The sequence below is a fragment of the Carya illinoinensis genome, chromosome 1 (assembly GCF_018687715.1).
Source record: "Carya illinoinensis cultivar Pawnee chromosome 1, C.illinoinensisPawnee_v1, whole genome shotgun sequence".
Lineage (NCBI taxonomy): Eukaryota > Viridiplantae > Streptophyta > Magnoliopsida > Fagales > Juglandaceae > Carya > Carya illinoinensis.
The window spans coordinates 2984568-3000627 of record NC_056752.1 but is presented as its reverse complement, the minus strand read 5'-3'; the positions used below and the strand labels follow the sequence as shown (position 1 = coordinate 3000627).

At 40.2% G+C, this 16060-nt stretch overlaps 1 protein-coding gene across 1 annotated transcript; it reads right to left on the bottom strand.

The window, feature by feature from the left end:
* Positions 1–8201: 8201 nt before the first annotated feature.
* Positions 8202–14132, bottom strand: LOC122293362. Its single transcript, XM_043101922.1, has 3 exons — positions 13951–14132; positions 13769–13860; positions 8202–8395 (listed from the first exon to the last, which is right to left on the bottom strand). The coding sequence occupies exons 1-3, from the start codon at positions 14115–14117 to the stop codon at positions 8202–8204; spliced, it is 453 nt and encodes a 150-aa protein (XP_042957856.1). The 5' UTR covers positions 14118–14132.
* Between the last annotated feature and the right edge of the window lie 1928 nt (positions 14133–16060).

Genomic DNA, 16060 nt, shown 5'->3' with positions numbered 1-16060 from the left:
TCTTTGCAAGAATAGAACTAAAATTTGATGCATAACTATCATAAACTCCTCTTTAGTTAGGAATTATTGAAAAGTTGTAGGTTTCTAAATTGATATGGCCTACAATAGTCTGAAGTGCTACAAAGTATAGAACAAAGCAAATCAAGTCAAGAAGCAAGATGAACATGGGTATTTTACGTGGTTCAACCAATAATATTGCCTACATCAACAGTATTTACAACCTTTGTATTATTACAATCAAGACCTCACCGAATCTTTCTTACTCTACTCTTCCATGTTTTCGAATGGAGAGAGCACACGCAGTACAAGCCATAAAACCCATAGTTTTTTTTTGATGGAAAATGCTTCATTGCATTCATTCATAAACGAAGTTACAATTGTGACTTATCAATACAGGAGAACCAGACTATAAGTCAACTAACACAACTGCTCAGGAGCTTCCCCGTCAACAAATTTCTTTGTGACGGACATTGTCTAAACTTCTATACCTCCTCTCTTGACAGCAGTCAAAAGAGAAAGCTCTCTGTTAAAACAGAGATAAAATGACATTTCTTTCAAAGAAGAGAGGTATACCCACGCTCTGTCCTCCTAAGGAGGAGGAGTACAACCACACTCTCTCCTCCCAATGAGGAAGAGGACTAACACCTACATTCCTCCAAAAGAGGAGTAGGACAAACACCCACCTTCCTTTAAAAAAAGGAGTGGGACACCAGTCTATATTTTTATTTATAAAAGCTAAATCAAAACAAAAAAACAAATACAGAAAAATAAAAACAGAAATGGGCTGTAAAAACAAAAGGCCCAGCCTAAGCCCAGGACCCAACTTGCTCGTGTGGGCCCAACCTGTTACAAAAGGAGGCGCCTAAACTAGGTTAGGCTTGGATCGGACTAGGGTTTCTTCTCTAAAACTAGCCGCCCCCTTCTTCCTTCTCTGTTACTGTGCAGCGTGAACTGTTGTGCTGCTGACCAACACCACAAGGCACGGGAAGCACCACGATGCTTAGATAAGCCTGTCCAACCGTAGGCCAAAACCAGATAGAAAGAAGGCCAACAGCCCCATCGCTCTGTTACAAAACCCATCGCTCTGTTATGAAATAGAGCACTGAGCCTCTTGCCGTCGAGCCACCCCGCCGTAGCCTCACCTCACCATAGTCCATTGCCGTCAACCTTGCGTCAACAAAATAGGGTAGCCATCTTCTTACCCAACTAGATCCACCAATTTGTTACGCCCTGTCGTAGCCTCACCGCACGTCTCCTCTGCAAAGAGCCACCTCACAGGGTTGCTCGGGACCCTTACAGGTGGTCCTCGCTTCAAGATGGCACTGTAACTAGGGGCCAAGAGCTAAGCCACCATAATCGCAAGAGCCAACTGATAAAAACCAAACAGAAGCCAAAAAACAACAGCCGAAACTGGAATAAAAGAAACAGAAAAAAACTAAAGAAAGAAAGCTAAAGGGAGGAGGGAGGGAGGGAGGGAGGAGCCGAGGCTCCCACCTCCCTCTAGGGCAAAGACTGATTTGTTTTCTCTCTAGAGAGGGGGTAGAGCTTCTCTCTCTAAAGCTCGTTGACCTTACATAAAACCCAGAGTTATTTGTGCGTAAGACAACGCTGATTTGTATCACATTGATTGGCTACATATACACGATGTCTATTTTACTAGCAAGAAAATAAAGGAAAAGGCTCATCAACGGATTGCTGATTGAGGCTTTGGGAAGAAAAAACCATCAAGTAAAAAAGGCTCATCAACAGATTGTTGACTAATTGGGAAGAAAAAACCATAAAAAAGCCTAAGCCAAAAGTTTTCAAGAGGCCGGTATCCTATCAACTTCCTTTCCTAAGAATAGGTTAATTTGGTATATACACTGGTCAGAGTTTTCGATAGATTTTGTTTAATACTCTGAACGGAGAAAACTCTCATAGTTGTTCCAGTAAGTGTCTTGTTAACATCCTCCCAGTTCCTAATGTGATTCGATAGGGGCCCCCTGTGTATTTTGATTTTCCGGCTTGTCAATTCCATCTTTGGAAGCTTTAGAAACTCTTGAACATTATCTAGTTTATGCAAGAAACATGGAGAATAAGGACCACCAAGAAGAGGCACACTACAGAGATGTTTACACTATCTCAGATGATTGAGATAAATTGTGTGGGAGGGGAGAAAAAAAAAAGGGGTGGGGGGAGAAGTGGGTTATAGTGGGAATGATAAGTGACAAGAGCATGTAAAACATGTATAGGATCATGATATATTGGCTCTTCCACCAGTCACAACTAAAAGCAAACCCAAAAACTTGATACTATGCGTTCAAATGGACACAAAATATATGTTCCTGTGAGCGCATATCTGTGGACACAAATATATTGATAGAATGCTTAAATTTACATGATGGTAATCGTTTTTCCAAAATTAAGTATGGACTTGCACAAACATAGAGCTTAACGGTGTAAAGATATTTGAATCTTCCCATTATGATTTGTAAGACACTACATGAATGATTAAACTAGGAAAAAAAACCTCTTGCAGGGAAAAAAAATAAGTAAAGATATTTTTGTAATCTCTTTGTGCGTTGTAGGGCACTACCACCAAATTACTAGCCCCATCAGAGTTGCTTCACTTTTTCTTTCTTGCCATGTACATGTCCAATGTTAATAGTTCTTTTAAAGAAAAACCTCATACAAAGTTTACACAGCTTCCAATTGTTCTCTAAAACCTTGCATATGTTGCTACATATGGCTAAAAAACAGTAGGCACATTAGAGATCTAGCTAACTGCTAAGAGAGAAATCTCCGGAACTGAAGAGTAGAACAACCACTCTACCCCCTCCCAACTAAATCTCTACCTACACAAGTCAGTAGCAAAAAACCATATGATTTGACTACAAACTGAACTCATAAAATTGGCAAGCATCTGAAAGAAGGAAAACATAGCAAGGTTGTGTGAACATAACAGATGCAAGAATTCTACTTCATAATACTAGAAGCATTCAATTATTTAAATACACAGCCTTCACAAAATATTTACAAAGAAATCATGACCAAATAATCTGTTCCCTTAAATACAAGTGATATGCAAAAATCCGACCTTGCAACCAATTGAAACCCATATAAGTCGTCAGAGACTTGAAAAATCTGTTGCTAACAATGCCCCTAGGCTATAAACCAGGTGCTAAACGGAGCAGTTTAGTGGAGGGAAGTTGCTCAGATAATGCTATATTGGACTATTTGTTGCGCCTTCGGCCTGTCCAAAAATCACACAAGACGATATAGAGACAATATTTAAGTGGTTCGGCAACTTGCCTATGTCCACTGAAGCGAAAACTCAATATTTTCAATATGTTTGTACAAAATTACAAATACTCATAAACAACTCTCTATCTCTCAAAATGGCCCTCTGTTCTGGATTTTCCTAAAACCTAAATTTCACCCTCAACCCTTTGCTTGATTGCTCACCGCAGTGAAGATGAATTTAATCCTCAGCAAATGACCTCCTTTTATAGGAGAAGTCATGGGGGACAAACTCCCACACTTCTTGAGCAAGAGGGAGCCTTCTTTCGGTGCAGCAATTTTGGTCAACATTTGCTGCTAGAAACTTTCGGTGAATGGGTGGGTGGCTGCAACTTTAAGTGACATTTCACACTTGGGGGGTTTCCAACAATCACCCTATCCACCCAAGTGTGCCATACTAGGATGCTACAAACGGTTACATCCTTCAAATGATTGCACTCCTTCATTGGAATGCTTGTTAGCCATGAGAGATTTCCGCTATCAAATGCATCTGCAGGTACGTCTTCAAATGGATGTCCAAATGCCTCTCCAAATGCATCTTTAAATGCATCAGCATCGTCTACATCCACGGAGCTTGTAAGGGATTTTCTTCAGACGAGATTTACAAGTGCTTTATTGCACAATCTCAACTCTCTAGAATTCTTCTTTGGCTCGAGTCCATGAGTCCTCACTCATGTACACCTTGAGCAAACTGAGCTTTGTTCAAACCACAACCGAGCAAACAATCTACCTGGTGCCTTTACAGCTTTCAAACCAGGCTCCATAATCCTACAATCACACCAATCTCCAACTTGGAGACTGGTTCTCAACATGCTAGCCTCTATCTCCAGCATGATCCCTTATCATCTTTGCAATTTTACAACTCTTGTCTTCAAATTAGAAGACTAACTAAAGTGATGCATAACTTTAGTTTATCACGTACAGTGTCCTTAATCAACACATCTATATAGGGCAACACATCTCCCACTGCACTGGGAATCAATGGTCTCGCACGGACCTTGACACATATCAGAGAACCTGTTGCTGAGGTCTCCATCTCTAACCTAGGCGACTGACTCCTCATCTTGCTACTAACATATCCTGTCTTCAGTTGATTTGCCCATCTTGTGTGCAGTCTCTGCTAACTTCGACTTGCATAATCTCCATTCTTACAAGATTTTTCTTCATACCGTAGTTCACTACCTTAATTCAACAGGATATAGTTTAAGGTAGTAACCATCGTGGAGGTCTGATCATCTTGACAGTTATGTGATCATCAACTTTAGGTGTAGATATCCCTGTAACATCTGACGTTTTGTTCCCATCTCTCACACATTTTTTTCATGTTGTGGTTTAGGGAGATTTTTTCAAGTTTAGATGAGGAAAAGTAAAATTGAGTTCCTTTAACTTCCTCATCTAATTCACACGACCATTATCACGAGCCAAGACCAATGAATCATTTGTGACTTTCCACGCCTTTCTGAGAAAACACTATTGAATGACTGTTGTCTTCAGGCTGTCTTTAACAGCATTGTTCACTACAAGAAATGCAACGCCATGTATTTCTTCAGTCACCATATTCACAACATCATTCTCAGTTTTCTCCTGATTTTAGCAGTCTCCATTCAGGACTAACAACTCGAGATCTTGCCAGAATCTCTTCTGCACACCTCTTCATCTAGGATAAGATCTCTTACATTAAGAAACTTCAACTTCATTTTTTTTACAGAATTACTCATAGCTATTCTCATGACCTCCCAACTTTTTTATCATAACGCCAAATGCTATTGGGCAACAATAGTACCTTCTAACTTTTCTGAAGTTGAACTGTTTCTTCATCTGCACTTTGTTATTTGCAACTGGCTTTTCAAAGAAAGCCACAATGAGATCCGTTGCGGTTCTCCTCTTAATAACATTATGCTCAATGAGTTGTATGACTGCCAAAACTTGCCGATATAACAAGTTAATCAGCATTGTCCAATGATCTGAAGTTTGCTCCTCAAACTTCACGATCCCAACTGGCTTAAATTAAGCCCAAACGAACTGAGTCCAGCAACATTGGACTCCAACTGGTTGACATCAAGCCCAAAACCAATGAGTCTGGCACGACTCCAATTGGCTGAGATCAAGCCCAAAACAAATGAGTCCGTCATGATTCCAACTGGCTGCGATCAAGCTAAAAACAAATGAGTCTATCACGACTCCAACTAGTTGTGATCAAGCCAAAAACAAAAGAGTCTGTCACGACTCCAACTGGCTGAGATCAAGCCCTAAACTAATGAGTCCATCATGACTCCAACTAGCTGCGATCAAGCCCTAAAAAAATGAGTCTGTCATGACTCTAACTGGCTTAGTTCTAGCCCAAAATGATCTGTAACTCTTGGACGGTTCATATCAAAAGTACCGAGGTGAATCTCAATATTCCCACCGTACAGATGAGTCTGGAATGATACAAATAGTTTGTCAATACTATTTGATCATCGCAATTGAACTCCAACTGGTGTAGATCTAGCCCAAAATGATCTGTAACTCGTAGACGGTTCAAATCAAATGTACCGATGGTGAATCTCTACATTCCCACCGTACATATGAGTCTGGAATGATCCAAATAGTTTGTCAGTACTATTTGATCATCGCAATGGAACTCCAACTGGCATAGATCTAGCCCAAAATGATCTGCAACTCGTGGATAGTTCAGAGGAAATGTACCAATGGTGAATCTCAAGATTCCCATCATACAGATGAGTTTGGAATGATCCAAATAGTTTATCAGCACTATTTGATCATTGCAATGGAACTCCAATTGGCGTAGATCTAGCCCAAAATGATCGGAAACTCGTAGACGGTTCAAATCAAATGTACCAATGGTGAATCTCAACATTCCCACCGTACGGATGAGTCTGCAATGATCCAAATAGTTTGTCAGCACTATTTGATCATCGCAATGGAACTCCAATTGGTTTAGATCTAGCCCAAAATGATCTGTAACTCCTGCACAGTTGAGATCGAATGTACCGATGGTGAATCTCAACATTCCCACTGTAAGGATGAGTCCGGAATGATCCCAATAGTTTGTCAGCACTATTTGATCATCACAATGGAACTCCAACTGGCATAGATCTAGCCCAAAATGATCTGCAACTCGTGGACCGTTCAGATCAAAAGTACCGATGATGAATCTCAACATTCCCACCGTACAGATGAGTCTGGAATGATCTAAATAGTTTGTCAGCACCATTTGATCATCACACTTAGACTCCAACTAGTGTAGATCTAGCCTAAAATGATCTGTAACTCGTGGACGGTTCAGATCAACAGTACCGATGGCGAATCTCAACATTCCCACTGTATGAATGAGTTCGGAATAATCCAAATAATTTGTCACCACTATTTGATCATCCTAATTAGACTCCAATTGGCGTAGATCTAGCCCAAAATGATCTACAACTCATAGACAGTTCAGATCTAAAGTACCGATGGCGAATCTCAATATTTCCACCATAGGGATGAGTCTGGAATGATCCAAATAGTTGGAAAGAACTATTTGATCTTTGAAATCGAACTCCGAAGGGCTTAGATCTAGCCCAAAATTGATCTGAAAATAGACGGTCCAGATCATCTAGGGTGTGGCTTACACGCGCTGCAGCATGGCTTCTGAGGCACGTGTGGCGTGTGTCTTACACGCGTCGAGTGCTCCTAGGGCGCGTGGGGGCACGTGAGCGCGTGCCATTCTCGCGTCTTCAACCCCCGATGCGAGTGAGGGCCTGTGGACGCGTGTCCCTCATGCGTCTTCTTCCTCCAGTCGCGAGTGGGGCACGTGGGAGCGTGTCACCCACTCGACTTCTTCCTCTGGTGCGACTGAGGCGCGTTTGTGCACTCTCTAACTTCTAAGGGCGCGTACGGGCTCCTCCGGCGTCCGTTTTTGATGCCGTTTGCGGCAACAGATTCGTCTTGATGGGAGGAACATGATAGTTGGTCAAAAGTTGATTTTGATCAACTTTATTTTTCTAGACAGTACGAAACCAAAGATCTGATACTAATTGTTGCACCTCCGCCCTGTCCAAAAATCACACAAGACAATAGAGAGATAATATTTAAGTGGTTCAGCAACTTGCCTATGTCCACTGAAGCGAAAACTCAGTATTTTCTATATGTTTGTACAAAATTACAAACACTCATAAACAACTCTCTATCTCTCAAAATGACCCTCTGTTCTAGGTTTCCCTAAAATCTAAATTTCACCCTCAACCCTCTGTTTGATCGCTCACCGCAGTGAGGATGAATTTAATCTTTAACAAATGACCTCCTTTTATTGGAGAATCCATGGGGGACAAACTCCCACACTTCTTGACCAAGAGGGAGCCTTCTTTCGGTGCAGCAATTTTGGTCAACATTTGCTGCTAGAAACTTTTGGTGGATGGGTGGGTGGCTGTAACTTCAAGTGTCATTTCACACTTGGGGGGTTTCCAATACTATTAGCATCCCAGAGATAGACCTAATTAGATAGTTACATGATTCCAATCTTTAGGGCACATACATAGTTAAGCCGAAGTGTTAAGCTAAGAAATGAGTTTGGCATGGAAAGTCTTGGGGAGAAGTAGAATATCTGTCCTATTACCTAATGGTCAAGTGTATAAATAGAAATAAAAGCAACACATCACTCATTGGAGAGAAATTGTTGCTAACAGTTCATTAAAAGTAGAGAAGACATCATCCACTGAAATTGAAATGCTTAAGAAATTGACAAATTAATTTGACATGAGTAACCCAGCGGCTGTTCTCACAATTGGACCAATGAGAATACTTCCACTTACCCATGAGTTGTAACTGGTAAAGGGTGGAGCAATTCATTCTCATGGTTTAACATTTGAATCAATGGTCAAGCGCCACAAAAATTTACTAATTGCGCCCTATTAGAGAACTTGATAAAAGAGAAGAGATTATCAACACAAATTCAAACACATTAATACCTGATTAAGCATCCACTTGAAGCCCACTTCTGTAGTGCATTGATTCTTGGAAGCATTACTTAACCAATCCAAATTGTATACTCTATCCAGATTTTGTACAATGGAAGAAATATTTTTCCTCCTATCCTTAACAGAGAATATCTCCCCATTGGAGCTTACATTAACATTGTTGAAAACCACCCTAAGTATGAAACCAATCCACTTGCTCAGCACCATCCCACACAATACCGTTTTCTATTTTGTTGTATTAGGCGCCACCCAAATCTCTACAACAAATTACTGCACCGAATTTCTTTAGTCCAGAATCGTAGGTGCTCTCTCATATAAAAGGAAGAGCTCAGTTGTGTAAAAAATAGGGTGGAGGAAAACAGAGAGAGAGAGAGAGGACATGAGAGAGAATTTTTTGAGTTTTGTAATCTCGTACAAATTCAGTAAAAGAGGCTCTAGTGGACGTAGGCAATTTGCTGAACTACTTAAATATCGTCTTGTGTGATTTTGGATAGGCCAGAGGCGCAACAATTGGTATCAGAGTTTTGGTTCCCGCTGTCCAAAAATCAAGTTGATCGAAATAAACTTTTGACAACTTCAGGGTGTTCCTCGGGTCAAGAAGAATCCGTTGCCATAAACGGAATCGAAAACGGAGGTCGGAGGAGCCCGTACGCGCCGATAGAAGATCGGAGCGTGAACCCACGCGCCACATGTGCATCTGGAGGTTGAAGACGACTGAACCACAGGCTCCCACACGCCACCACGCACAACACGTGCTCCCACGTGCCAGAAGGTTGAAGGCACGTGACCTCCTCTCTCCACACGTGCCCTGGAAGAAATTTGCGTGTGTCGTCCACGCACCCACGCGCCCCTAGTTGCACTTCTGCGGCACGTGTATCTCACACGCCAACGCCAACGATCAGGACCGTTCATTTTCTAGATCCATTTTGGGCTTGATCTAAGCCATTTGGAATCCAATTTTAAAGATCAAATAGTGCTTTCCAACTCTTTGGATCATTCCGGTCTCATCTGTACGGTTAGAATTTCAAATTTTTTTTTTTTATCTAAATTTTCTAAATTCAAATAGAAAGATTTGGAAGAGATAAGAGCTTTGAACATGCCAGTAGCTTTGGGCGTCGATCCACAATGTCAAATGCCAAATTTGAAATTGAGAAGTTCGATGGAACAAACAACTTTAGCATGTGGCAGTGTGAAGTCATGGACATTTTGATCCAACAAGAGTTGGATATTGCGTTGGACGAAAGACCAGATGATATGACTGAAAATGATTGGAGGAAGCTTAATACCCAAGCTTGTAGTACAATCCGGTTATGCCTGACCAAAGAACAGAAGTATTTTGTCATGAGAGAGATAAATGCTAGGAAACTTTGGTAGAAATTGGAGGATAAGTTCATGAAGAAGAGCATTAAGAGCCGTTTGCACTTGAAGAAAAAGCTCTTCAGATTCTAATTTCATGAGGGTATTTCCAAGTCTGAACATCTGAATAGTTATAATCAAATTCTTGATGATTTGTTAAACTTGGATGTTGAAATCCAAGATGAAGATAAAGCTTTACTTTTGTTAAATTCATTGTCTGATACATATGAGTATTTAATTACTATTCTACTATATGGGAAGGAAAATATTAGTTTTGACGATGTATCTAGTTCTTTAACTAGCAATGAGTACCACAGAAAAGTTAAGCAGGTACAACTAGATACATCAAGTGGAGCGTTAACAGCAAGAGGGAGATCACAGTCAAGGCATCTTAGAAAGAAGAAAGGTTTTTAATCAAAAACCCGAGCCACATCACGTGGTTCATCAGTTGGAAGAAAACTCGCCAGAGACGAGTGTTCCTTTTGTCACAACAAAGGACACTGGAAGAAGGATTGTCCCAAGCTGAAGGGACAACAGTAGAATCGACCCACCACAGCCAATGTAATGGACATAGATGATAATTCAGATTTTTTCTTGACAAGTTCATCATCCATTTGTCATTCCGATGAATGGATTCTGGATTCCGGATGTACCTATCACATGTGTCCCAATCGGGACTGGTTTACTGACTTTACAAAGATTGAGGGTGGAGCAGTACTTTTGGACAATGACAGTGCCTGTAAGACTCAGGGAATAGGTAGCATTCGGTTAAAGTTGCACGGTGGTAGTGTCAAGACTCTGATAGAAGTTTGGTACGTTCTGGACTTGTGGAAGAATCTTATCTCACTGGGATCTCTGGATTCAAAGGGATTCAGAATCACCATTGAAGACGGAACTCTCAAAGTACTAATGGGAGTTTAGGTGGCAATGAAAGGTTTGAGGCGAGGAAACTTGTATTTCTTGCAAGGAAGTACTGTTGATGGAAGAGCTTCCACATGATTTGAGAAGCTAGATGAGATTGATGCTGACACCACCAGTCTTTGGCATATGCCTATGGGACACGCAGGAGAAAAAATTTTGCAAACATTGGTGAAGCAAAGCTTACTCAAAGGTGCCAAGATTGGTAAATTGTCTTTCTGTAAGCACTGTGTATTGGGAAAGCAGAAGGGGATCAAGATTGGAACCGCTGTACATAATACACAGGCAATACTTGACTATGTACACTCCGATGTTTGGGGACCTACCCAAAATGTATCTTTGGGAGGTAAGCATTGGTTTGTAACTTTTGTAGATAATTATTCTCGTAGTGTGTGGGTGTATATGATGAAAAATAAAGATGAAGTGCTGAAAATCTTCCTTGATTGGAAGAAAATGATTGAGACTCAGATCGGTAGAAAGATCAAGGGGCTTAGATTTGATAATGGAGGTGAGTACACTTCAGACCCCTTCATGGAAGTATGCCGGAGAGAGGGAATTGTCAGCACTTCATGGTACGAGGTACACTGCAGTAGAACGGTGTGGTAGAACGGATGAATCGTACTTTACTAGAGAAAGTGCGATGTATGTTACTGGATGTTGGATTCAGTAAACAATTTTGGGTTGAAGCTGTGACATACGCCTGCCACCTCATCAACCGACTACCCGCAGCTGCCAATGACGAGAAGACACCCATTAAAATGTGGAGAGGTACATATGCTACTGATTATGACTCTTTACATGTTTTCGGATGTCCTGCTTACTATCATGCTAAAGAAAGTAAGCTTGATCCTAGAGCCAAGAAAGAAAAATTCTTAGGCTTTAGTACTAGTGTAAAAAGGTATAGACTCTGGTGCATAGAGTCTAAAAAGTTAATCATCAGTAGAGATGTTACATCCAACGAATCTGAAATGCCTAAGTCACATAAGTATAAAGATTCCAATTAAGGTAGTAATGATGGCGAAATATCAGATGATTCACAGAATGTGAAGTTTATTACTTCAAAGAATTCAGAAAAGCATGGACAAGATAAGGTTGATAGTCCAGTCACAATACCTCCATGTCAACCCGAATCAATAGCAACCAACAAACCAAGACGAGAGAAATGTGTACCGACACGTTTTGCAGACTATGTGACATATGCATTACCAGCTGAAGGGGGTGAGATCCCAACCACTTGCAGAGAAGCCATACAGTCTAGTGAACAAGTTAAATGAACAAAGGCAATGAATGAAGAGATGCAGTCTCTTCACTAGAATCAGACTTGGGAGCTTGTGCCGCTTCCAAAAGGAAAGAAGACAATTGGCTATAAGTGGATCTTCAATCAGAAAGATGATCAAGCTGCTAAAAATGAAGTACGATACAAAGCTAGGTTGGTAGCCAAGGGCTACGCTCAGACAGAAGGAATTAACTATAGTGAAGTATTCTCTTCGGTTGTGAAGCATTCATCCATTCGGATATTACTAACTTTGGTTGCACAATATGATCTTGAGTTAGCACAGCTTGATGTAAAGACAACTTTCTTACATGGTGATCTAAAAGAGGAGATTTATCTGTCTCAACTAGAAGGTTTTAAAGAAGCTGGAAAAGAAAATTGGGTATGCAGTCTAAAGAAGTCACTCTGTGACTTGAACCAGTCACCTCGACAATGGTATAAGCGGTTTGACCACTTTATGATGGATCTGAAATACATTCGTTGCCAATACGATCATTGTGTGTATTTCAGAAAACTTGCAAATGGATCTTTCATTTATTTGCTTTTATATGTAGATGATATGTTAATTGCATGTAAAAGGAAGGGGGAGATAAATCACTTAAAAACTTAGTTAAGTCATGAGTTTGAAATGAAAGATCTGGAAAAAGCACAAAGAATATTGGGGATGGAGATCAGCAGAGATAGGGTGAAAGGTACAATTCACCTTACTCAGAAGCAGTATCTGAAGAGAATATTGCAACGCTTCAACATTGACTCGAAGATGAAGCTGGTGAGTACTCCTATGGCCCCATATTTCAAGCTTAGTGCATTGCAGTCTCCTAAAACTGATGAAGAGCGGGACTACATAAGGAATGTCTCATATGCAAGTATAGTTGGAAGCTTAATGTATGCCATGGTGTGTACACGACCTGATATCTCCCAGGCCGTTAGCTTAGTTAGTTGCTATATGCATAATCCTAGAAAGGCTCATTGGCATGCGGCTAAGTGGATTTTACGGTATATTTTAGGGACCGTAGATATTGGTTTGAAGTTCTAGTAACTGAATATGTTGACTCAGACTATGCAGGTGATCTGGACAAACACTGATCGATAACTAGATATGTGTTCACTATGGCTGGAGGACCAGTTAGTTGGCGATCAACTTTGCAGTTGACAATTGCACTATCATCCACTGAGGTTGAATACATGGCTGTAACAGAAGCCGTGAAAGAAGCTATTTGGTTTCAGGGATTGGTAACAGATTTGGGCTTTAAGCAGCAAGAGGTTACCGTTTACTGTGACAGTCAAAATGCAATTCATTTGACCAAGAATCAAGTATATCACTCTTGAACGAAATACATAGATGTCCAATTTCACTTTGTACATGAAATATTAGAAGAAGAGGATATCAAACTTAAGAAGATTGGCACTGAACATAATCTATCAAATATGTTGAGGAAAGTCGTCATATGGATCAAGTTCCAACACTGTTTGAACTTGATCAATATTATACACTGCTGAGTACCCTCGGGTGCATTGGAGCGTATTCGATAGTAGAAGTCTCTCATGTCAAAGAATGAGGTACATTCATTTGAAAAATGAATCAGTTTGTAAGCTGTCTGGTATGACACACTTGGGTGGAGGGGGTGATTGTTGAAAATCACCCTAAGTGTGAAACCAGTCCACTTGCTCAGCATCATCCCACACAACACCATTTTCTATTTTGTTGTATTAGGCGCCACCCAAATCTCTGCAACAAATTGTTGCACCGAATTCCTTTAGTCTGGAATCATAGTTGCTCTCTCCTATAAAAGGGAGAGCTCAGTTGTATAAAAAATAGGGTGGAGGAAAACAAAGAGAAAGAGAGGACGTGAGAGAGAATTTGTTGAGTTTTGTAATTTCGTACAAATTCAGTAAGAGAGGCTCCAGTGGACGTAGGCCATTTGCTGAACCACTTAAATATCATCTTGTGTGATTTTGGACAGGCTAGAGGCTCAACAAACATGACTATTTAATAGGGTCTCAAACCACCTACATCTCGACCTCTGCATTGACAAGATGGCAAAGAATTGTACAGGATTATGCTCACACTTGGCCCTGGTTACAATCTTAAAAAAAAAAAAAAAATGGAATTAGCCCATTTGAATGAACTCCCAACATAATCCTTTGACAGAAGTTCTGAATTACCTGCTATAAGTTTCAGGTTTTGGGAAATGAGTGTAATGAATTTCGGATAGCTCAATGTCATTATCATGGCAAGGCCTTTCAATAACTTGAAGGTTCCGAAATTTAGTCTTGGTGTGGGTGCTTATCCCCTTCAGACAGATTGTGTAGATATAAACGCCAATGACCATTGCAAACACTAAGATATAAACGCCTAGTCACGATTAATTTGGTTCTTCGTTTTTACTTTGAAAAACATGACCAACACCAGGGCTGTGTCCGGGTGCCGTGGGCTGGTAATTATCTTTGAATCCTGTAAGAGAATGCCTAACACCCTTGCCCTTAGCTCGTGCTTTTGATTCAACATTCGCTTCCTGGTTTTGGAATGAATGACCAACCCCAGGGCTATTGCCAGGTGTTGTCTATCGGAAATCATCTTTATTATGTGCCACTTCTGAGTCGTGGAAGCTAAAGCTGTAATTTGTTTTCATGGGCGGGATAGAAGCTTCTTTCTTTCTTGTCACAGATTGATCGACAGTACTAGGAATGTGACTTGCATATGTTGTTTTTGGATCATATTGATCATGCGGTGCGGCGCTGTCAAAGGAGCTGATCATGGCGGCTGTTTTGCTGCCTCGTTTTCTAGTTTCCCTGCTAGAGCCTGCATGCAGATCATCTCTAGGACTTCTGTACTGCTTTTGTTTTGTTGACTTTATTTGCCTTCCTTGAATTACCAGAGCTTCATGGAAAGCAACCAGTGCAAGAAGAATGACACATTTATACATGGCTTGGACTTTTTCCATTAGCGAAGGAATGTAATTGACTCGCTTTTTTTGTATGATAGAATGAGATGGCTCTGAAAAAACTCAGGCAGTAAGAGGAAGGAGGAATTGGACAGGGAGGTATATACGTAGAAGCCCGATGATGACACAAGTTCCTGTTTGCTTTAGTATTTATAATCTTGGAGAGTGTTTCATTCCTAATATTAGAATGATCTTAACCACTAGGTTTTCTATAAACTAATATACGGACTGTATGCTCTCAAATTTGAACGGTTTGCAAGTTTTGGACTTTTAAAATGCCCTGATCTGATCATTAGAGAATCTACATAATTAATTGGAGTCCCCAAGATCATTCTCCAGAATTAATTTCCTTGTGCCTTGACCCACTACTCATGTATCGATCGGTTTTATTTTATATCATGTTGTTGTTTCTTTTCTTCATAATGAAATAGAAAGATATCCATTGGTGTCTTTGGCTATGGATTTCTGACCGGGTGGGTTTCGCTTGCTGTTGTTATACGGTACTATTTTTGTTTTTTATGTAACCGGCGGGGAATATAATATATATATATATATGCCTCTATTGGATAAACAGATACTTTCTTGCGATGATCATACTATAGAATTACCCAAGCATCCTGTTGGAGTATAGCTTCACAAATTGAGCAAATGGAATTAAAGTCTAGAGAAGCACGGGTTAAAGTAGGAAAAGATATAAAAAGTTAGTTATTTTTCTGTTATTTTCTTTTATCTCTATAAATACATTCTGTAAGTTGTATTAATTCATCAATCCAATAACGTGAAAGTCTTTCTCTTCATCTCCTCTGTTTCTATTTTGTATTCACTGAGTCTTACCTTCAAGTGTTCATCAGAAACTTGACATGGTATCAGATTGAAAACATTATTGCTTCCGCAAATTCATCTTCTTAACTTTCATTTTTTTTTCTTCTTGAAATCTGCAGTACAAAATTCTGCTCGAGAATTTTTGTAGTGATCCTTCTTGCACTTTCTTGCATTTTCTTGCTCTTTCTTGGATAGATTTCTGAAATGGATCCTTCTGAAAATTTTACAAATTCTTCAAATTCTGTCATAAATCCCTCTGATGATTCCTCTAGTCCCTATTATCTACATCCAAGTGACAATCCTGGAGCTCTTCTAGTCTCAGAAATCTTTGTTTGAGATAATTACATAGCATGGAGTCGATCAATCACCATAGCATTGACTGTCAAGAACAAGGTGGCATTTATCAATGGTTCGATTACTGCTCCTCCTGCTACTCAACAAGTTCTTCATACTGCTTGGTTGCGTGCCAACAATTTGGTACTTTCTTGGTTAATGAATTCCATCTCTAA